This window comes from Dendrobates tinctorius, unplaced genomic scaffold (assembly GCF_039654945.1).
Source record: "Dendrobates tinctorius isolate UK_male_01 unplaced genomic scaffold, ASM3965494v1 ptg000064l, whole genome shotgun sequence".
In the NCBI taxonomy this organism is placed as follows: Eukaryota; Metazoa; Chordata; class Amphibia; order Anura; family Dendrobatidae; genus Dendrobates; species Dendrobates tinctorius.
Window position 1 is genome coordinate 24,085,512 of NW_027361732.1, and position 24,095 is coordinate 24,109,606.

Below are 24,095 nucleotides of genomic sequence, written 5' to 3' on the forward strand. Positions count from 1 at the left end.
ACCTCATAATACAGACTTCAGCTGCTGTAAGAACCTCATAATAATACAGACTTCAGCCTCTGTAGAACCTCATAATACAGACTTCAGCCGCTGTAGAAGCTCATAATACAGGCTTCAGCTACTGTAGAACCTCATTATACAGACTTCAGCTGCTGTAGAACCGCATAATAATACAGACTTCAGCCTCTGTAGAACCTCATAATACAGACTTCAGCCGCTGTAGAAGCTCATAATACAGACTTCAGCTGCTGTAGAACCTCATAATACAGACTTCAGCCTCTGTAGATCCTCATAATACAGACTTCAGCTGCTGTAGAAGCTCATAATACAGACTTTGACTGCTGTAGAACCTCATAATACAGACTTCTGCTGCTGTAGAAGCTCATAATACAGACTTCAGCTGCTGTAGAACCTCATAATACAGACTTCAGCTGCTGTAGAACCTCATAATACAGACTTCAGCTGCTGTAACAACCTCATAATACAGACTTTAGCTGCTGTAAGAACCTCATAATACAGACTTCAGCTGCTGTAGAACCTCATAATACAGATTCAGCTGCTGTAGAACCTCATAATAATACAGACTTCAGCCTCTGTAGATCCTCATAATACAGACTTCAGCTGCTGTAGAAGATCATAATACAGACTTTGGCTGCTGTAGAACCTCATAATACAGACTTCAGCTGCTGTAGAAGCTCATAATACAGACTTCAGCCTCTGTAGATCCTCATAATACAGACTTCAGCCTCTGTAGATCCTCATAATACAGACTTCAGCTGCTGTAGAACCTCAAAATTCAGACTTCAGCTACTGTAGAACCTCATAATACAGACTTCAGCTGCTGTAACAACCTCATAATACAGACTTCAGCTGCTGTAAGAACCTCATAATAATACAGACTTCAGCCTCTGTAGAACCTCATAATACAGACTTCAGCCGCTGTAGAAGCTCATAATACAGGCTTCAGCTACTGTAGAACCTCATTATACAGACTTCAGCTGCTGTAGAACCGCATAATAATACAGACTTCAGCCTCTGTAGAACCTCATAATACAGACTTCAGCCGCTGTAGAAGCTCATAATACAGACTTCAGCTGCTGTAGAACCTCATAATACAGACTTCAGCCTCTGTAGATCCTCATAATACAGACTTCAGCTGCTGTAGAAGCTCATAATACAGACTTTGACTGCTGTAGAACCTCATAATACAGACTTCTGCTGCTGTAGAAGCTCATAATACAGACTTCAGCTGCTGTAGAACCTCATAATACAGACTTCAGCTGCTGTAGAACCTCATAATACAGACTTCAGCTGCTGTAACAACCTCATAATACAGACTTTAGCTGCTGTAAGAACCTCATAATACAGACTTCAGCTGCTGTAGAACCTCATAATACAGATTCAGCTGCTGTAGAACCTCATAATAATACAGACTTCAGCCTCTGTAGATCCTCATAATACAGACTTCAGCTGCTGTAGAAGATCATAATACAGACTTTGGCTGCTGTAGAACCTCATAATACAGACTTCAGCTGCTGTAGAAGCTCATAATACAGACTTCAGCTGCTGTAGAAGCTCATAATACAGACTTCAGCCTCTGTAGATCCTCATAATACAGACTTCAGCTGCTGTAGAAGCTCATAATACAGACTTTAACTGCTGTAGAACCTCATAATACAGACTTCAGCTGCTGTAGAAGCTCATAATACAGACTTCAGCTGCTGTAGAACCTCATAATACAGACTTCAGCTGCTGTAACAACCTCATAATACAGACTTCAGCTGCTGTGAGAACCTCATAATACAGACTTCAGCTGCTGTAGAACCTCATAATACAGACTTCAGCTGCTGTAACAACCTCATAATACAGACTTCAGCTGCTGTAAGAACCTCATACTACAGACTTCAGCTGCTGTAGAACCTCATAATACAGATTCAGCTGCTGTAGAACCTCATAATACAGACTTCAGCCTCTGTAGAACCTCATAATACAGACTTCAGCTGCTGTAAGAACCTCATAATACAGACTTCAGCTGCTGTAAGAACCTCATAATACAGACTTCAGCTGCTGTAAGAACCTCATAATACAGACTTCAGCTGCTGTAGAACCTCATAATACACCACATTAAATTACTAGAATCACTAAACTAGAAGTTCATTCCAAACTAATGTCCCTGCTGCATGTTATGCAGAAATCCATATTTAGCTCTAATATTCACAAATTTCAGGTTACCTTTTGAGGGAAACTCTACCTTGAAGAAGGTTAGGGTTTCCCAAAAATATAGCTTGGAATATGCAGACTTCAGAGCTACTTACTGATTTTAATATAGGATGTATCCTGGACTGAAATAAAAAAAAATCTTAAAGCATCTGGGTGAATATGCACTAAATTTAATACCTGTTAATTGACATGATTACATAAAGGAAAAGTTTCTATGTGTTGTCTACACTTTATTTGTGCCTACTAAATTGTGCTCTATATGCAGGATTCAGAGCAAGTGCAGTAACCTACAGGGCTCCCCCCAGTAGCGTAACGAGTCCTATGGTCACCAATGCAAATTTTGAATAAGGTTCCCCCGAATAAGTTGGTCAGATCTATTGACCCCTGCAATAGTCCTTGCTCCTATCCTGTCATCTCTCCATCCTGGCTTCTTCCTTTAATAATGTCTTCTGTCTGTGGCCCCTTTATGTAAAAGTTTTCCTCCATCCTGTCATTATCCTTAACCACATTTAAACATAAAAAAATGAACTACTATTCTTAACTTTCCTTGCCCCTGCAGGGAGCAGTAACTCTTCCTTCCATAGCTGGTGAAGGGGGGCAGGTTGCACATGGCACACCAACGTCAGCTGCCGGCCTTTGATGGGTCTACGATCTCTATAGCCATTGCGGCACAGGGAGCTGGTTGAAACTCTGCGCTGCAATACAATTCAGCTGAATGTGCATCCAGCCGTGCTTTTGTCGGCCCCTTGACTCAACGGGAAAGGTCTTGGGCCCATGCACTCCACAAGCTATGGAGCTGTTGCAATATTAGAGCTAATTATTTACAGTAGTGGCATTAAATTGCTAAATTAATCACATACACAAGACACTTTACACTTACTATTCATGACACATATTACACCTAATACATAACATCTTTACACACATACTTACCTATGTGTAAGGCAATATAGAGAAGCTGTAGATGTAGTGGATGAGTATTTGGCACCATTCAGCCTCCTGAACCCAGCAGTAGAGGCGCCTCTCCCCAATTCTCTGCTGACAACTGCATAGTTGATCAAGTGAGTAGGAGCAAAGTGGCCGGGGGAAGTTGCCACCACTCCACTCAGTTTTCCAGCACTCTGTATGACCACACAGATCGCACATAGCTGCAACCAGTCCAGATTATTGAATCGCAATGACATTTAGACTGAGTCACTAGCATCTTGCCTGTTCTACTGTTACTAATATTTAGAGATATAGTTTATAGCAACCACATGGGTGATAGAAATAGATTGGAGGTGTTCAGTGACTTTGATATTTCAGTCTAGAGATGGACATTTGTCAGGTCATGTCTTTGTGTGTAAAGTTTCCCTTTAAATTGAAGTCTGCCAAATCCACTACTTCTGACAGCTCCGACTGACCATCCTTTCATGTATGGGGATCTCCCAACTCTTCCTGACAGATAATGACAAGGAAGAGGAGGCATCTTGAATTATAACACTACTGTTTCCCTTGGAGATAAGCTGCTACTATTGAAGTGTCCGTCACATATTGTTATTCTTTGTTATGTATATTTTGGTGTTTCTCCATCATTGTAATACTGCCTGTGATAATAATAAGATGACTACTGAAAAGTGTTTTCAGCAAAATAGAAAGTGAGACAACTGAAAAAACAATGCAAGGTGGGGCCCCAATCAATTACAAAACCAGAAATAAATAGACCCTTAAAATATAACTTTTAATCAAATTAAAGCTCTCAAAAATACCTAAAATTAGTTTAAGATGTGTGCTTGATTATATACAAAATCTGTAAGGGTCACCAAAAAATTGACAGGGTACAGTACAAGGGAGCTGACAAACCCTAGAATTCCCTAAGGTGTCCCTACCTTTCAGCAGAAGTTGACACCCTAATGTTTGAGATATTGCAGCCCCTCTCCATGTTGAATATCCCTCAAGACCTTATTAGACTCCTATCACTAAAGTGCACTCAGGTAGTAAAATATACACCTACCAAAATCTTGGATGCATATATCCATTTCAACCCTATCTCGTCAGTAGATCCCTGCCTGTACAAAACCAGAGAAGAGTAATTCCTTCTCACCACAGTATAATATACACAAGTTTTAAGAGATCATGGAATATGTATACATATGTATTGAGACACGGTATCCAAAATGTATCCTTTCTAATGCTCACCTAATGTACATCACTGGCCTAATGACTGGAGGATCTATGTCTCATGTCCCATATGTGCAGAGAAATCAAGGGATAAACAAATGCAGGCACTATATAACATCCAGGATAAAAAATGGTCAGTGCTTATCTTGCATATGTAAGAAGCCTTATATCCAAGGAATCTTTGTCAAGTATCCCTTATCCTGACGTGTTTCCCCTCAATTAATATATGTAATATTATAGTTTATATAGTTTAATATAGTATATATAAACTAATTTTAGGTATTTTTGAGAGTTTTAACGTGATTAATTAAAGGTTATATTTTCGGTGTCTATTTATTTCTGGTTCAGAATAGAAAGTGGCAGTCTGTGAAGGCTCTAGTGTCGGAGCTGCAAAATTTCTGACCAACCTAGGTCTGTCCTTTGACTTTGAGTGGGCAGCCAGAGACTCTTGATTTTAATAAATATAAGTTAGTCAAAAGTGCTAATAAGTAACCCTAATGGCTCCACAAAAAAGGCAGTACTCTCTGGCATGCCTATTCTGGCATGTAGAGCGAGATCCCACATCCCTCCATGACCCCTCTCTTAGTGAAAGAGTAAGATCTCGCTACTGTCTTGTAATTTACCAAGTTGCTACAGAATGGTAAAATCATTACAGCCACTACTGTTTGGTAACACCTTAATAAATTACGTGGCAGCGCTGGGCTAGTGAAAAGAGCAAGAGCTCACTCTTTAACTGTGAGAGGGTCCACGCAAGGTTGTGATTGTGGGATCCTGCTCTGTCTGCCAGGGTTCCACAACTATCTGTGGCCTCACTTGCAGTAAAAGTGTGAGATCTAGCTCTTTCCACTAACCGGACAATGTCACATACTTTACTGAGCTGTTACAGGATGGTAACATCATTGTTCTATAACAGCTCAGTAAAGAAAGTGGCGGTGCTTGTGCATATATTTAATAGTTATATCACCATTTTGAGGTTGTCCACTCTTTTATTTTATGATAAGGGCAGTCCCTTGGTTGGCGATACAGTAGGTACTCTTTAGGGAGTTTTTAAAATAGATTGTAGAGTGACAAAAAAAATCCTCAATAAATGTAATTATACATGAACATTTAAACAGTAGTCTGATATCCGTAAGCGACAAAGTATTTCTTTTTTTTTCCAATCTAGCCCTGCAATTGAATCGCTCGTGCGAATAATGGCAAGCTTAGATTTCCTATAGTTCTTCTAACTAATGTAACTGATTGGTGCATCATCAACAACACTGATAATATGGATTTCTTCTGTACAACAGTTAAGTTTTGTATGAGCTAAGTTGTTTAAAAGCCCCACATCCTAATGGGCTCACGGTGATAATGATCTGGATAATAGTTAGCATCCATACCTAGAAGTGCTCATTTATAATATACTGTATACCCAGTGCTATTAAAAATGGGAAACTTAGTTAAAGCCTAGTTTCTTATCAGGTAATATCTGGTTTTGTATCTGTATTCACATGCATAGTAAGGTGTGTGCTGTACGCTCCATGGTCATAAATTAGACCAACTAAAGGACCCAGACACTTAAAATCACAATATAATAAGTCAGTAAAACCGTTCCTCTAGTGGGATATTGGTGGCTTTGTCCTTTTTCCTATTTTACATTTCTTTAAAAACAGTAAAATTGTGCTGTGTGGAATACTTGGAAATACCGCAATGTAATTTGTATTGTATATTTTGATGGTTGACCTTGCAAAAGACCTTGCTTTGCAAGTAATAAATGCCAGAAAGATTATTATTTTCTGACCTTTTACCATAGTGGTTCTCTGCTTTATAATTGGACATTGATCTGTATAAATATGTTGTGGCCTTTTTATAGCAGACATTTCACACTAGAGCTACCCTTTCTAATTTTAAGAGGGAGCGTATGCTATACTACGCAAATGAAAGCTCTATAGGAGATAAAAAAACCCTCATTGGAATGGATCGGAGAACATTATAGCTTTTACAGTGCCACAGAAAATAAATAAACCACTTAATCATGATTTCCTACAGCATAGCGGAAAGCGTGCTATTTGGCCATAATCATGTGTAGTGCCACTCAGTGGGAAATTAAACATTTTAAAAGCATCTGATAGCCTCATTACAGGGAATTTAGGAACATTTTTAGTACATTTGGCCACTTCAGAATACATTAAATACCCCCATCATTGTACGCCTGGTTCACAACCCATCTTTTTTTCATTACGAAGACTTCAGCCTTTACAGAGACCGGATCATATCAGTTAAATGGTATGCCAAGTAAATCTGAGCCACTGGCTCTTTTCTAGCAAGAAAGAGTAATTTCTCTGGCGGACTATGACTGTCATACTCCATGGCTCACCTTTTAGTCCTCGACACAAGGACAAACATAGAAACAAAGCCACTATTCATTTTTTGCATTGATATCATGTTTTATGAGCCAAATTGTACAAATGATATAATATAAAGGCGCCAGTCAAAAATGAAGATAAATATGTATAAAAATGTAATTTTTTTTTCTTACTATTAGTAACTTGGCTAGCCATGAGAAATTTACTATGGTTGGAAGATAAATATTATTATACATATATATCCTGCTCCAAGTAAAAAAAGGGAACACAAACAGCCTGTTGCAAATGGAATAGTATTCCCTTTATTTTTTGGAGCAGTATATTTTTGTCATATCAAATTTTCTAAATTATCAGTATATTTTACCTGGCTTTTCAATTGGTTACAGAGCTTCGTATTACTTAAATTATTGTGTGTTTTTTTTGTATGATATTTACAATAATAATAAATGTAATAATAATAATACATTTTATTTCTATAGCGCCGACATATTCCAAAGCACTTTACATTTCAGAGGAGATTTGTACAGACAATAGACATTACAGCATAACAATAATCACATAGATCATATCAGATACCAAGAGGAATGAGGGCCCTGCTCGCAAGCTTACAGTCTATGAGGAAAGAGGTAGACACGAAAGGTGGGTGGTAACAGCTGCCCTGATTGTATGGACCAGCCATAATGTTAAGTGTGTAACAGTACAGATGCAGAGGGCTAATGGATGCATAAAGCATGTGGGAACATGATGCAGGGAACCTGGTTATGGTAAAACTTTTGGCTGTGCCACACAAGGATAGATTAGGTTAATGTGTTGAGGCGGTAGGCCAGTCTGAATAAATGCGTTTTCAGGGCACGCTTAAAATTGTGGGGATTGGGGACTAATCGTATTGACCTGGGAAGTGCATTCCAGTCCCCAATAGTCCCCAAATGAACATATCCGTGTTTTTCAAACTCTATCATGCGCACAGTAGGTTTAAAACAGCTGAAAATGGGATATAAATGTATGACTTATTAAAACTTTCCTGGTAGTGTAAAGAAATGGAGGAGTCAATATCACTACCGTAATTTTGATGCACTAAGGTAGAATAGGGAAGTAATAGATCTATTGTTAGTGTATCGCTGCGGCATGTGTGTTCTGTACATATCACTTTACAGCACACTCATTATATACACTCTCTGCAGCGCACACATACAGGACACTGCTGCATGCTCAGTACATGCAGTCAGTTCTGCTCTATATTTGCAGGCACACATTACGTACATTCTCTGCAGCGCACACATGCATGCACAGTACGTGTACACAAAGCAGTGCTGTAAATACACACTGTGCTACATGCGCACACAGCTTTGCTACACATACACCAGCACACATTTACATAGTTCTGATGTGCCCACATCTGCAACTTTGCTACACACATCTGTGCTACATGCACACACAACTCTCCAACTCACAGTTCTGCTAAATCAACACAGACAGATTTTATACACAAACACACATTTCTGCTACCACATCACACACACACTCGCATATTTGCTACACCAACACATACCCATTAGGTATACACTACCACATATTGAAGATCCTTCCAGGCATTTGAACGATCATATGGCCCAAAAGATCCAACATAGCGTAGATTAGTGAAGCTGAAGGATTTCCCATCTCTCCTCAAACTTTCCAATTCGCAAACAAGTTTTTTATAAAGTTCGTGGTGAAATCAGTTTGCCTCCAACAGATTTGTCCTTTTCTACTGAACACTTGCTTTTCCCAAAGAAAATTATTTTTTTTTTGTTTTGTTGTCTACAAACAAAGGTTGTCAACTTTATTGTTTATTTTTTTTCTGGACAGCTTCTCAAAAACTTACAGATAGCCAACGTTTTTTACTAACACATTAGAAAACCATAATAAATCTTTCAGACTATAAGTAGTTCAGGGTTCACTGTGATCTGTAAAAGGATGCCAAATACATTAATAAAAAATATGTACAAGTCTCTCCGTCTTCAAGAAAAATTACCACACATCAATTTTTTTTTTTTACGGGGAAATACGGTAAGTGTCCGATTTGTACCAACTGTCCAGGAATTTTTGGACAGTTGTCTACCCTGATACATACGTATATAAATATGTGATATAAGCATCATTCCAATAACAACAATTTGGGATCCTGCTGACATAATATAATTTTGTAAATTAAAAAACTTCACAATTAAATCATTCTATATGGGCTGTTAACACTGTTTCCAACAATCCAGGCAATCTGTGGCTGGGTTCATATTGCGTTAAGGGGGTGCGTTTAACGCATCCGTTACATGGCGGCATTAACGCTATGTAACAGAGGCGTTAACGCACCCATACACTGCTATAGACAAGCGCATTGCTAAAGCATGTCGTAATCGGCATGCATTAGCGATATGCCATTATTCTGTGACGGACCCTCGGACGCTGTCTGCAGCGTCCAAGGGTCCGTCACTGCTAGCGCAGATGAAGCATCTGCCCTAGCGGAATCGCATAATGCGATCGCTTTAGGGAATAGCATTAATGCAGTCCATCAACGATATGCGTTGAATGACTGCTTTTAACGCTATGTGAACCTGGCCTAAGGCACTTTTTAAAAATGGGACACTTTTGCCCTGTCTGTAGGATAAAAATTGAGCTTTCCTGAAGCAGAACAAACTTCTATAGATTATTTTGACTGTAATTATCATCATTTTACAGTTTACAATGAATGCAGCCAACAATTTCTTATAAGATCTTTGGACTGTAGACATGTGTCACTATAATAATCATAATAGTTTATTATAGTTTTTCAATGTGTCCGTAAAAAATTTCGTCCATCTTGTAATTTTTTAATAAGCCACCCGGGAAAAATAAAAAGTCAAGTTGGCAATCCTGTCCGTTCCATGATAATTGATCATCATATTCATCGTTGCCACTCTACTTTGCTGGGATTTGAACTTTACGGTAGAATTTAACGACGCTTGGATCTTATTAGACCAATTTATCTGAGAACAATGCGAGCAAATGACAGGTACGTAAACAAAGCGCTTTCACAATTCCCACGGGCCTAGTCGTCTTGTGTGCTTTACTTCAGATGATATCCTGCATCTTAAGGAAATGATCTCTCAGTGCCCTCTTTTTCATTACAATGTAAAAAGTAGTATCTGACATCGCCACTGTTAGCCTCAGATAATGACGCTGACACAAATGCACTTTGACTTATTGAATAACAGTCTTTCCTCTGCTTTTATTAGCACATTAAAGAACAAAAACCTTTGGATGCTAAACAACGGAACCTTACTGGATTTCCCTGCCTAAACAAAGAACAGTCAATAAAACCTGTGTTAAAAATTAGATTGACTTATACTAAACCTTTTAAATGATACCCCAGTGCTCCCAATTATTGGCTTCCTCTGTTTAGCCAATAAAATGAGTAACACTTACAAAAAAAGATGAACCAAGCTTTATTCTTTCAAACTTATTTCCAGTGGGATTGGGCCGAGCGCTACATAAACTGTTTTTATGTTCCTTCAATAGACAGAATTAAATGAGGTTTCTCACTGGAGTAAAGGTCAGAGAAGAAAGGACACAGCAGAATTATTATATGGAATTGCCCGCTATTATTAGGCCAGTTATGGGATTATTTGTGCTTTAATTTGAAACTTTTACAATGCACCATTTTATTCGGAAATGTCAAATATTTAAATATAAAAGGTTACCGTTAAAGCGAATGCGTTTCCACCGTAAGAACGCTGCTAAGACTAAAAGAAGGGGGGGGGATTACCAATTTATAGCTGCATCGACATGTATGGGATGATAGATTTTACAGGCAAATTGTGTCGTTTTCCTGATGTGACAAGAAATCTCGTTCTAAGATGCTCCATGCTGATGAGTAATCAATTATAGTTAAACTAAGTTTTGCTTGATGTATCAGCTCCTTGAACTGCATAGCATGACAAGATAACACCTCATGCAAGATATTGATGACTCGGATTAAGAATTTATGCAGAATCTCAGTAAGAAGCAAGTGTCGCGCTTATGGTTCAGTGTCTAACAGGGAATTAAGAGATTTGCATTTTATAAAACGTTATCCGACGTTTACTGCAAAAAATGTGTCTAACAAGCTGCAAATATAAGTTATTGGGTCATTCAGTTAGTGATGCTCTGATGCTAATAGCCTTAAAGGCAATCTACTCCCTACTTCCATGTTTTCCTGGTTGATGGACAGTTTGGGCAAGGAGCATCGTTGTGACGCTAGCTACAACTGTGCCCTTTCTAATGTTAGAAGTCAAGGTGTGCGGTTGCACTGAAGCTAGCCAGATCAGGATCTAATCGCCAGCCTCCACAATCCAGCTAGCTTCAGAGCACTCAGTTTGAAAAGAAGTTATTGCCGGCACCTCTCCTGATCTCAGCTGAAATTGAAATCTACCTTGGTGTAAGCTGGACACCAAACAACTGAAGGAATATGGGTGCACACCAAAACATGAAGGAACCAATTGTAGTCCAAAAACAGAGAAAAAAAGGTGGCACTCACCATCCGATAAAATATTCCTTTATTTAGTCAGTGACACGGGTACAGTAAGTGAGGAGCGGATATCTTCTGTGGATGACGGCTATTAAACGCTGACTGTGCTTCAACGGGTCCTGTGCTCAAGAATAGTATGCATAGGACCCGTTGAAGTGCAGTCAGTGCGAAATGGCCATCGTCTACAGAAGTTATCCGCTCCTCTCCCGCTGTACCCATGTCATGGTCTTAATAAAGGAATGTTTTATCGGATGGAGAGTGCCACCTTTTTTTCTCTGTTTTTTGAGCTTCAGAGTACTGCTTGCAAGCTGTATTAGAAAGAGCTTGTAAGCACTGCACATTTTACGCCACTACTAAATTGAAGTGAAAATAAAAATCATACATTTTTAATATATTATTTTATTTATCAATTTCAGCTGAGATCAGGAGAGGTGTCGGCAATAACCTCTTTTCAAATAGAGTGCTCCAAAGCTAGCTGGATTGTGGAGGATCATATTCCTCGCCAATCATTATACCGATGCCTCTACCTTGTGCAAGTCATTACACTGGCTACCCATCCACTCCAGAATCCAGTACAAACTTATTACCCTCACCCACAAAGCTCTCCATGGCTCAGCACCACTCTACATCTCCCTTGTTTCAGTATACCACCCTACCTGCGCCCTCCGTTCTGCTGATGACCTGAGATTAGCATCCTCAATAATCAGAACCTCCCACTCCCGTCTCCAAGACTATACACGTGCTGCGCCTATTCTTTGGAATGCACTTCCCAGGTCAATATGATTAGTCCCCAATCCCCAAAATTTTAAGCGTGCCCTGAAAACGCATTTATTCAGACTGGTCTACCACCTCAACACATTAACCTAATCTATCCCTGTGTGGCACAGCCAAAAGTTTTATCATAACAAGGTTCCCCGCATCATGCTCCCACATGCTTTATGCATCCATTAGCCCTCTGTCTGTACTGTTACACACTTAACATTATGGCTGGTCAATACAATCAGGGCAACTGTTACCACCCACCTTTTGTGTCTACCTCTTTCCTCATAGACTGCAAGCTTGCGAGCAGGGCCCTCATTCCTCTTGGTATCTGTTATGATCTATGTGATTATTGTTATGCTGTAATGTCTATCGTCTGTACATGTCCCCTCTGAAATGTAAAGTGCTGCTGAATATGTCGGCGCTATAGAAATAAAATGTATCATTATTATTATTATTATTATTATTATTATTATTTATCTCTTTTTTTTAATTGGCCAAAGCTGCAGGAGCTGTCCTGGAAAACCCAATAAGCAACACACATGGGAAAAATATCCTATCTAAATCAAGATGCCATATCAGCACCTAAGGGGTAAATCGCTGCAACAGCGGTCACAGAATAGGAAACAAGAACTGCCTGCTAGCAATAGTGGTAAAAATGTGCCCAATGCTAGTTAAATACTGAAGCTGCAGACAGTACCCATAGATACCTTGATAAAGCGGCGGGGGACATCGCAAAATGGGCATCGGAGGCCTCACTGCTGAACCTCCTCTCCTTCCCCTCCCGAGTAAGTTGCTCTATGGGTATCTGTCTGCAGCTTCAGTATTTAATTAGCATTGGGCACATTTTTACCACTATTGCTAGCAGGCAGTTCTTGTTTCCTATTCTGTGACCGCTGTTGCAGCGATTTACCCCTTAGATGCTGATATGGCATCTTGATTTAGATAGGATATTTTTCCCATGTGTGTTGCTTATTGGGTTTTCCATCTAGGGGAATGTGAGGGGTTGTTCCATGGGACATATTGTCCACACTTATTCATGAGCACTTCTTTGTTATTTGTCTTGGATTGTTGTAACCTAATAAAAACAACTTTTGTATTTTTTTATATATAAAATTGACTGCGTGCTCTTTTGTTTCTCCTGTTATTAACACTAGTTTTTGAGCTTACGCTTATGGTGTTGGAGCTGAGTGGTCCCTTGTCTCCTTATCACCTTCTATTTATGGGATTTTTGTTGCCAATAATCTTCATACTGGGCAGGGTTTGACCATTGAAGTATTTCACTACAATAATTTAAATCCATGAAAAAATTATTGAGATTCTTACAAATCAGTTCTGGGCTCCGATGTCTTTGCTGCAATCTGATTGCTCACTTAGTTTAAAGTTAAGTTAGAAATTATAATAGAAAAGAATTGCTTAAAAATGTATTTTTGCCATCAGCCTTAGAAAGAGAGAGAATAGAATCTTGAATGCAGGATGTCAATAAAATGTTGTCTATTGTTAACTTTCAGTAGAGTGAGCAATGGTTATGTAAAATGAATGGGCTGATTCTACAGTGTTGAATATATAGGGATCATAAATAGCTGCAGATTTGTCACCTGTATCTTCCAACGGAAGGTTTTCTTTCAGATGCATTATGTGTTTGATGTTGCCAAATTACATGCAAAGATGTTAAATGTGTAGTCCAGCATTTTTTCCTTTAAAACAGGATTTAGCATTGTCAAAAATAATAAAAAAATTATGCTAACCTGTGTATCCTCTCTTCCGTCCACATCAATCTCCTAGCCTCCTTTTTTGTCAGAGACAGGTTTTTTAATTGCTGCAATAACTGGACGCAGTGGTTACTGCTGCAAACAGTCCTCTTTGGAAGACAACGATAGGCAGCCTTTCTCAGGACAAGGTCAATGCAGTATTTGGACCCATTTTAAAGAAGCACTTCCATCAAAATATTAATCCTCGTAATATATTGCAATCATCATATTATGTAGCAGTGTGTGCTTACTTTTGCTCATTTTGCCTTTCTACCTAGTACTTCTCTTTTCCATTAGGTTTATGTCATCGCATGAATTAAAAACTGACTAGCTGAATCTTTCTAAGCTCTATTTATGCAAATTGTCTCTTCAGACAGGAAGAGGACTAGAACTCTAGTGCCACCTATTGGAAGTAGCCATCCTAAAAGTCAATGTCGACCCTTTAATGAGACTTGTCATATGACCTAGGATAAGTGCTAAATTTTATCCTAGGTCATGTGAGAAGGCTCATTAAAGGGTCGACATTGACTTTTAGGATGGCTACTTCCAATAGGTGGCACTAGAGTTCTAGTCCTCTTCCTGTCTGAAGAGACAATTTGCATATTTCCCAGAGGAGCATCGCAGCTTTAAGTCTCCTCATCTAGGCATGCTTAGCATGTCAATCTCCACAAGGATAAACGATACATCTTGGATATAAGCTCTATGTAGAAACAGGAAGTCTCTTTTCTCTGCATGACTCATTAATGCAGTCCCAGGAAGGGGGAGGAAAGGAGCAGCTGGATCAGGAGTTGAAGAAGGGGATGACTCATGCAGGGAAAAGAGGCTTCCTGTTTCTATATACAGCAGAGAAATTAGAACACTTAAGAATTAACTGGGTAGATGGGCACAATGAGCAATTGTAAGCACACAGTGCTATATAATATGATGACTGCAATGTACTGTATTAAAGAATAAAAACATCTTTTTTTTTAAAAAAAGAAAAAGAAAATCTGAACAACCAATTTAAATATCATAGAGCCAGGGGCGTGCACACTATGCGCAGCATATGCAGCCACAGGCTGGTTTTCCTACTGCTGCGTTTATAAATATTGGCCATTTCATCAAACATTTTTTGTCAGAGTTGTGTTATAATTTCTTTTTTGCCATTTGTGTACCAGTCCAGGTCAGCTTTGACCACTTTGAAAAGTGGGCAAGGAATATGTGGCTTAGCATAGTCGAAAAATTAATCATAATTTTCTCCTAAGAGTGATGTCAGTTTTGACAGAGATATACTACTGGTGTATATACAGTGTCTTGTAGTGTCGCATGGCAGCTATTAGATGCATCAAATTCATTAGGAGGCACAACTTTTAATGAATTTGGCACATCACATTCAAGACTGGCATACAAAACTCATTCTGGATGAATCGGGCCTACAGAATACTCACAATGAATAGTGGCACAGTCCAGCAGTGAGGGGTTTTCTAGACAACCATAGTTGAGGTGGCTTGTGGCTCGCACACAAGGATTCCTGTGAGCTTAGCTATTCTGACAACACTTGTGGCTTTCTCTGAAGTGCACTATTATGACAGAACAAGGGGTTTTCATCACATAATTTGTTGTGACAACGTGTGGGTTACAGTGAGGTAACTGCTGTCAGCATCCGTGACATCACAGGTGGGCTAAAGTACGGGAAACCACTGACTTACGGAGTGGGGTTATAACAGGTGCCATGCTATGAATTTACAATTCGTTTTAGTCATGTAGCTACTGTAACTGTGATATTCGTGTTTCAGTCAGAAGCTAGCTGTAGGATAACTACTCTTTCTCTCCGGTAAGCTGCTGCAATGTTATTGGTGGGTTTTTACTATTTTACTAGGTGGCACTGTAATTACCTTTTTACATAACCTGCACTGGGAAATCACAAATATGTTTTATTTGGTAATCTACTCTTAGAATACAAGTGTATTTCATTTACGGCTGCTACAGTAATATTAAAAGTAAAAATGAAAGGGGTTTTCCCACAAACAAAGTACGTTTTTATTAATATATCTTGGAATAAATATAAATTCCACAATTGGATGCGTTAAAAAAATGTTCCTGTGCTGAGATAATCTTATAAATGTGCCCCTGCTGTGTATTGGTGGTGCCTGACTGTGCAGGAACATGGTCTGATCATACCACATCTCCTGGACAGGGGAGGAGGCAAGAGTGAATACAAACAGGACAGCAGGTGATCACAGCTGATTCTTTCTTTGAGATGAAACATTGCTTAAAAACAGGCATGGAAATGTTTATTCTCGTTTATTCCAAGATCTATTAATAAAAATGTACTTTGGGGAAAGTTGAGTTAGGTAAGGAATGTCATCAAATCTGTACTTTTCAGACTAAGAAGCCCATTTTCAGCTCTTGCACAGGGCCCCTCCAACCCCTCTATTGCATAGTTTTTAAGCAGTTAAAATAGGGCTTCCATAGAAGTGTATGGGCCTTTCCAGTCTTCCTGATCAGACAAATAAGAAGTCTTAAACCCAAAAAAGAGACCATAAATATAATGTATCAACTTCCAAAAAGGAGACAATATACCCAAAAAGAGGGAAGTACCAGACCAAATAGTAAAATATAAATAGTTTATTGGTAAATATATTAAAATTATTACAAAGAAACAAAAGGGTACAGAACAAGGCAGAGTGAACTCCAAGCAACAGTATATAAAATCAGGTGAACCAGGTATATAAAATAGCAACTTGTTAAGAGCCAGAAATAAACACCCAATATCTCAACAAACTGTAGTACCCATGTGGGTGTAGTATAAATATGGGTGAGGAAACTGAGCTACAAGACTAGCAGCATTAGCCAAAGGTAGAATTTACAAAATAATGCAAAAGAAAAGTGCCGTGTGCCAAAGCAGGGTAGGTATCAATAAGCAGAGTAGGTATCAATAAGGGCTAAGGAAAGTGCAATATGCCAAAGTGCTTTGCTATACTAGCAAGGGATAACATCATTGCATAATACCAAGATGCTGAAAGAATGTAAACAATACCTGATGCAGTGATTGCAAGGAGAGAAGACCCCGATGCGCGTTTCGCTTCACCGCTTCTTCCAACAGTATATAAAATCACCTGATTTTATATACTGTTGCTTGGAGTTCACTCTGCCTTGTTCTATACCCTTTTATTTCTTTGTAATAATTTTAATATATTTACCACTAAACTATTTTTATTTTATTATTTGGTCTGGTACTTCCCTCTTTTTGGGCATACAAATAAGAAGTCTGCAGTCGATCAGTTAGCACTGATTGGTTGCAATGGTCACAGTTTACCTATCATACCTCTTCTACCCTGTCTGGATATTAATGCCAGGAGACTGGCTGGGGACACAGTGGAGCAGTGTGGAAGAGCAGTGTGTGAAGGAGCAGCATCAGTCCAGTAGGCAATTTGGTGTTTTTACTTACCATGCCCTGAGTCCTTGAAGATTGATTGGTTTCATATTGGATAACCTCTATAAATTATAACACACCAGTAAATATGTTTATTATTTTAGTTAGATATTTCTGCCTTAAATTCTAATATTATGAAACTATGGATCACATGGTCACCATTAAAGCTTCTAATAAAGTTGTCACTCACTTCTCCAACACTTCTGAAACAATTATACAGTAGTTAGGTATCATTATGGAAGTGATACATGCTTTACTGCATAGGCCCATTTACATGCCACTCAAGCAAACCTTTCATCTGTAATAGTAGTCATATTGGAAGTGGCCACTCAATTTAGCCCACAAACAAAACAGGTCTAAGAACATAATGAAGGGAAACGAGTTTTAACAGCTTTATTTTTGCATTTTGGAGAGAGCTGGCAGTGGTAATGGGTAATGTAGGAGAGTGTTCCTTTTTATGATTTTACAAAATCATTATTAGTTTGGCATGAAGCTGAAACAAGTGAAATAATCATCGTTTCTATTTAATCAGTACATGCTTCATTTGATTGCTATTTCTGATTGTCTAACTTCCATCAAAGTTTTGGGCTTTTAGGATTAGTCTATACTAGATAAAAAAAACATTTCAAGCTGTGTATGTATGAGTTTATTAAACTGAATAACTCTGCTTGAAATAAATATAAGGAAATTAAATTGTGAAGCATCCTATCTGCCCACTCAGTATCATGAAGTGTTCATTTCCTCCATATTGTAAATGGGAAGCAGCGAATAGGAAAGGAATGCAACTTACAGTCGTGTGGACTGATGTGTAACTGTTGTAAGAAAGTTGAAATTAATTTCTCAATTCTACACCGCTAGTCTTAAATGACAAATTTCTAAGTTATAATTTTTTATTATATTAAATTTATGCTTAAATATATAGTGTACTTAACATTTTAAAATATAATAGTGACATGTTGGGATCAATGTTTCAGTCCTTGAGACCCACTATTATTATTATATATATTATTTTTTAATCAGAAACCTGAGTTCTTTGTCCCCACAACTGTGAGTTCATGCACATGCATTTTATTCACCCAATGAGAGCCAAATATAGCCTATCTCAGCCATCTAGGAGAGTCAAACAGGACTGATCACAGCCGCTGAGGAGAGCTGAACACAACCATCCTCAGCCACAAAGGAGAGTCAAGCAGAATTGATCTCAGCCACCAAGGAGATCCAAGCAGGGTTGATCTCAGTCATCAATTACAGCCAAAAAAGATTGCTCTCCACCACCAAAGGGAGTCAAACATAGCCTATGTCAGCCACCAAGGAAAAACAAACAGGATTGATCTCAGTCATCAAGGAGAGTCAAACAGGACTATTCTCAGCCACTGAGGAGAGCTGAGCAGTGCAAATCTTTTGCAGTGAGTCACCATGTTAAGCTGATCATCCTTTTGTTTCAAGCATCTGATCTCTGCGCCTTGACCCACAAAACATCTAGAATGTTACCATATACATATATCAGGCATTTTATCAAATTGCAATTTCACTTTAATTATATAAATTTAGAAGTAGATATACTTGGCCACCTTCTGCTTTAAAGGACCCTTTTCTGTTGACTATGGGGACAAGTGTTTTAAAGGGAATCTGTCATCATAAAAACACTATTAACCTGCAGATATGGGGTTCATAGCATTACTAATCTGCCCGGCGCCTGCCCTCATTCAAACGTTATGGGGACAAAATGAACTTTATTCCCCCCCCAGCAGTGTACGGTAACTGGTAACTGGGGCAGTGCCGACACGGGTTCAGCCACCGCTCTGAGAATACAGAACATCGGCTGTAACCGCACCCCCAGTCCTGACTGACAGCTAGCCCAGTGCAGAGTCAATGTCAGTCAGGGCCGATGGCTTGGTTACAGCCGGTGGCATGGTTACTGAACTCATGCTGGTGCCGCCCCATGATTGAAACACAAACTCTGCTGGGGGAATAACATTTATTTTCTCCCACGCATCAGGCAGGTTAGTAACGTTATTAACTGAATTCTGTTTTTTTCATTTTTGTTCTAGTTTCACTCCCATTACAATATACAATCAATATCACCATCATTTTATCCGTATTAGGAATAAAGAAGTCTCCAGTAAGATATTTCTCTACGTCCCCACCCTGTCTTCCCTACAGTGTCTCAAGTCTCCATACCAACCTAATGTTCATTACAAACATTAAGGTCCTTGGAGCTTTTTCCTGAAATAAAAGGATGACTAAATTGTGTCACCTCTCCATCTATTTCAAGGTTATTCATTAATGTATTTGCCACTGTAAGAATTAATCTCATTATGACTGTTTATTTCGTTGAACTCTGTGTTAACATTGTGTAAATATTAGCAGCTCACAGTTTTAATACTTTAATTTTCATTGGTTATATACTGTTTATCACATTTATAAGAATGCATTTATCTCTGCGCTGCGTGTAGCTGTTTGTTCATTTTTTGCATTATAGTGAGCCTGAGAGCTGATTTATGCTGCCCAGACCACAGGCAGCATGAATCCGACGCTGACTTCTTTATTACAGTCGTTCATGCTTTACTGGGAAATGCAGCATTTCAGAGAAGGTATGCTTTGAAAGCCGGCCTGACACTTTGTCTTGGATGACTAGTCTGAAGCAGTTCTCACTTTACTAAATTTTTCATGTTCAACTGGACACAGAATGAACAAAGAAACATTTCCTCCACAATAGCTTAGACCATGTTTTTCAGAGTGTGATGTATATTGTCAGACAGTCCTGATCTCCTAGTCTAAATTTGTGTATGCGTTAGTGTGAGCAGAAAGGCAGCACAGCTGAGTTTAGCTGTGTCACATTATAAGCCCCTTTTATCATCTCTCATAGCACTGCCATCTCTGTTATCTCTTACTCTGAAATCACTCTATTTTGTGTGTTCAGAAAATTATGATGAAAGGTAATCTTTAAGTTTAAACGTAAATTTTGCTCCAACCATTGTATGTTTGTATTTCTCCTGTCTGCATGCATATAATATAGTAATATATTTGGTACTTTTTGAGATCCTTTAGAAACCAGGAGATATCTTAGATAGGTTGCTCTGGACTGTTATTGATGACCTATCTCCTAATTGGCACCCATACTAATCAGCTGGTACTTGGATTTGAGGTCGCAAGAAGAACACTGTTACATAGGTACTTGGTTAAGTTACAGTGTTTATATAGGTTGAAAAAATACATAGGTCCATCAGGTTCAACATTTCTAAAGTACTGAACTAGATCACCACATATCTGTACAATACAGTATGTCATGCAGGATTGCCAATCGTCCAGAATTCTTGGACAGTCTGTAAAAATAAGGCACTTTTTTGCACTGTGCGTTAAAAAAAATATGAGGTGTCCTTATACTGATTATTTTGACTGTAACTATCATCATTTTACTGTAAACTGTGAATGGAGCTCATCATCAGAATTATGGGCTGTAGACATTTATCACTTATAGTCATAATGACTTATTATGGTTTTCCAGCGTGTTTGTAAAAAATCTTGTCTGTTCCTGATTTTTTTAATCAGCTGTCCAGAAAAAATATAAAGTTAAATTGGCAACCCTGTTGTCATGGCTATTCTTAGTTCTTAAAAGCAATATGATCTGAACTGCAGTACCTAAAAGTGGCCACTAAACCGTGTACAGAGCTGTAACATTTTTGCACTAACCACTGTGAAAGTCTAATGACTCCAGGTAACAGTTTATTAGAGGGGTGCTGAGTTTTGGACACCCACCAATCTGACACTGATGACGTATCCTAACGATATGTTAGTAATATCTAGGACAACCACTTTAAATATGTTGCACACTTAAAGAAAAAAAAGTTATAATTGTACCACATGACTGAATCCTGTATTCTTTTCTCAATTTTTATATAAAATCACATTTTGTGTTCTTGGTAAGATGTTTGTGTGAATTCTAACACAAAATGCTTTGTTTTCGAAGTACGGGCAACACATCGATACTTTGCACACGCGTAGTGTTGTTATTGAAAGTGTACCATGGCTCGCACCACAACTTTGACACGTGTAGAAATGTGTTAATATGCTACGGAATTGCATTACAGGATTTTCCCATATTTTCCTTTCATGGCCGAGATGGGAGTAGCTGAGTATAGGTCCCAGGTTTCCAGAGACGGGGTCCGGAAAGTAGAAAATCACAGCTGTCTTACATTGTTTGTGTAACTCCCATATAAAAGAAAGGAAGTGGCGGAAATAGTATAATAAGGCAAGATAGTCCCAAGATGTAATTCCCATTTATTCCAATACTAACAGCGTAGTGAAGGTGCCCTAGGTTCTTTTCATGACCTCTCCTCTTGTGGCCACGACCTAGAACTGGATACTTCCATCTCAGCCATCAAAGTTAGAAACGGGAATAACGCTTCAGTATCTGATTGGTTAAAAAATTCTGATAATTAGTTGCTTGTTTTCCTCACAAAACTACTGAATAATCTATACTCTCACAAAAAATCTTAGCTAAAGGGAACCTGTCAGCAGTTTTGACTGATATAAGATACAACCACTTCCTTTCAGGGCTTATCTACAGCATTCTATAATGCTGTAGATAAGCCCCTGATCTGACCAGAAAGATAAGAAAAATAAGTTTTTTTTATACTTGCCTTCAGGGCTGTCCGGGTGTCACAGGTCCGGCGCCTCCCATCTTCTTATGATCGCCACCCTCCTGCTTGCTTCATGGCTCCCCGGTATCCCACTCCTGCACAAGTGTACTTATATGCCCTGTGGAGGGCAGACCAAAGTACTGCATTGCACAGGCGGCAGGAAAGGTCAGAGAGGCCCAGCGCCTATGCACTGCAGTACTTTGCTCTGCCCTCATCAGGCCTATATTCCTGACAATGTACAGACAAATGGCTGTGAAATAGTGTCAGCTCATAGATGTCTACTCTATTCTTGCACTTTCAGATCCCTGTTGCAAAACTCTGGAGCGATGTAATGCCAAGTCTGTGTGTAAGACAGTCTGTACAGGTAAGGAGCAGCTTCTTTATTCTTGTATGCGCGTAACAGCCTCTGTCTTGGGTCACATTCAGATGTCCGTTTTTTTCACCAACATGAAAAAAAGACCAATTTTCATCAGTATTTTGGATCAGATTTTCATCAGTGTTTGGTTTATGTCAATATTTTGTACATTTATTCTGCAAAAGAAGAAAAAAAAAATCAAAGCTTCTCCTACCTACTGTAGTGTTAAAAATGGACATCACACAAATTGCACATGTGATTTTTATGGACCCCTAGACTTGTGAAATGAAAAAGAGAACACATGAAAAATGGAAATCTGAATGAGGCCTAAGTGTAATTCTACGCAATATCCTATATATCATATTTTCTATATAATGAATGAATAGCATTTGGCTTGTTATAATTAATGTACTTGATACAATGACGAAAAAGGTCTTCAGTCAATAATGAAATGAGGCTCCAATGAGGCTACATATATTTATATCACCTCAGGGACTTTTTTTGGTGACCAGTCCCATTTTGAAGAGATTTTTCAAGAATTTTTCTTTTTACTGCATATTCTTTCTGAGGTTAAGAATATCAGACTGAGTCATATACGCGCTGTCTCTTCAGTTCTGCCTCCTTACCACTGCCAAACTTTTATCGACAGGCTGCAGCGGGGACATCGTGACTATAGCTCACATGACCTCTGCAGCCAATCACTGAGCTCAAGGGCCATGTGTTGATCCATGTACCTAGACATCCTCGCTGAGATCAGCGATTAGTTACAGAGGTGTCATGCGCTGCCGTTGTAAAGTCATCGCTGCAGCTTGTCAAGACAGACTGTATGGCAGCGACAGAGAGGCAGAGCTTGAATCATATATACATTGCATTAGGCTTAATTTTGTTTTACCTAATGCTATCAGTGGATGAGAACTGATAGCAAAACTAACGCTGAAGTGCAAGTGTTGAAGCAAGGCTTTTTTTACCCTTTACCCTTAAGATCTAGTTTGGATCCTTACATTACATGAAACATAGTAATCAGGCCATGGGACTGGGAACTGGGGTCTGCAGCTGTCCAGCGCAAGAAATGATGCTCCAGATAGGAGGGAATGATTCCATTACAAAAAAAATGGGATCAGTTAGTTCATGAATTTCTGTAATGACACAGAACTCCCCACATGTGAACACCCAGCCTCAGAGGAAACCTGGAAGCAGAATTTTGCTATGCAATTTTAGGACAACATGAAGTAGGGGCTAATGCAAATTTCAGCAATGTGTCAATTACTAGGCTGTGTGCTGTTTTGATACAATTAAGATTTTATCACTAGGAGATTATCATTGCTCATGTTTGCTCTGGTCTGACTCTGCCCAGCCTATGCAGAGCAGCTCACTGTCAGTAGACAATGTACATCGAAACCTATGTTATGAGCGGGGTTAGCTTTCTGAGCTCTGCTACATCTAAAAACTCTGTCACAACTGCTGCATCCAGCAAACTAAGTGACACATCACTGGGTTCAGGGTCCCCTTTCCTACATTATGCTGTTCTCAGATGTGTTAGCAAAAACCTGGTGACAGATTACCTAAAATAATATCTTTCAGTCGTTAGTTTTTCAGATCCAAATTCTATCCGTATTTCTAGCCTGTTATTATAGTCTATAGAGCTGTTCACAAAAATACACCGATATGTAAACAACATTACAGTCAAATAGTAAGTTATAAAAAATGATAGTAAAACTGACGACCGAATGAGCCCTTATTAAAGGGAATCTGTCACCAGGTTTTTAATATGAAAGTAGCATTACATAGGGCAAGTGACTCTGATTTCAATGATGTGTCACTTACTTTACTGGGTGCAGCAGTTTTGACACAGAGTTTTTAGATGTTGCATGAACCAGAGCTCAAAAGCTAAACCTGGCCACAACAGGCTCTGTATGTATATTGATTAT

The 24,095-nt window shown here is 38.9% G+C and overlaps 1 protein-coding gene across 4 annotated transcripts in view; it reads left to right on the top strand.

Moving 5' to 3' along the window:
- Positions 1 to 24,095, top strand: part of PCDH17 (protocadherin 17) — a 275,600-nt gene that overhangs the window by 95,857 nt on the left and 155,648 nt on the right. For all 4 annotated transcript variants that reach the window (XM_073580348.1, XM_073580349.1, XM_073580350.1 and 1 more), the window contains one exon: positions 22,114 to 22,176. In XM_073580348.1, the coding sequence (XP_073436449.1) occupies positions 22,114 to 22,176 (63 nt within the window). The remainder of the gene's footprint in view (positions 1 to 22,113; positions 22,177 to 24,095) is intronic.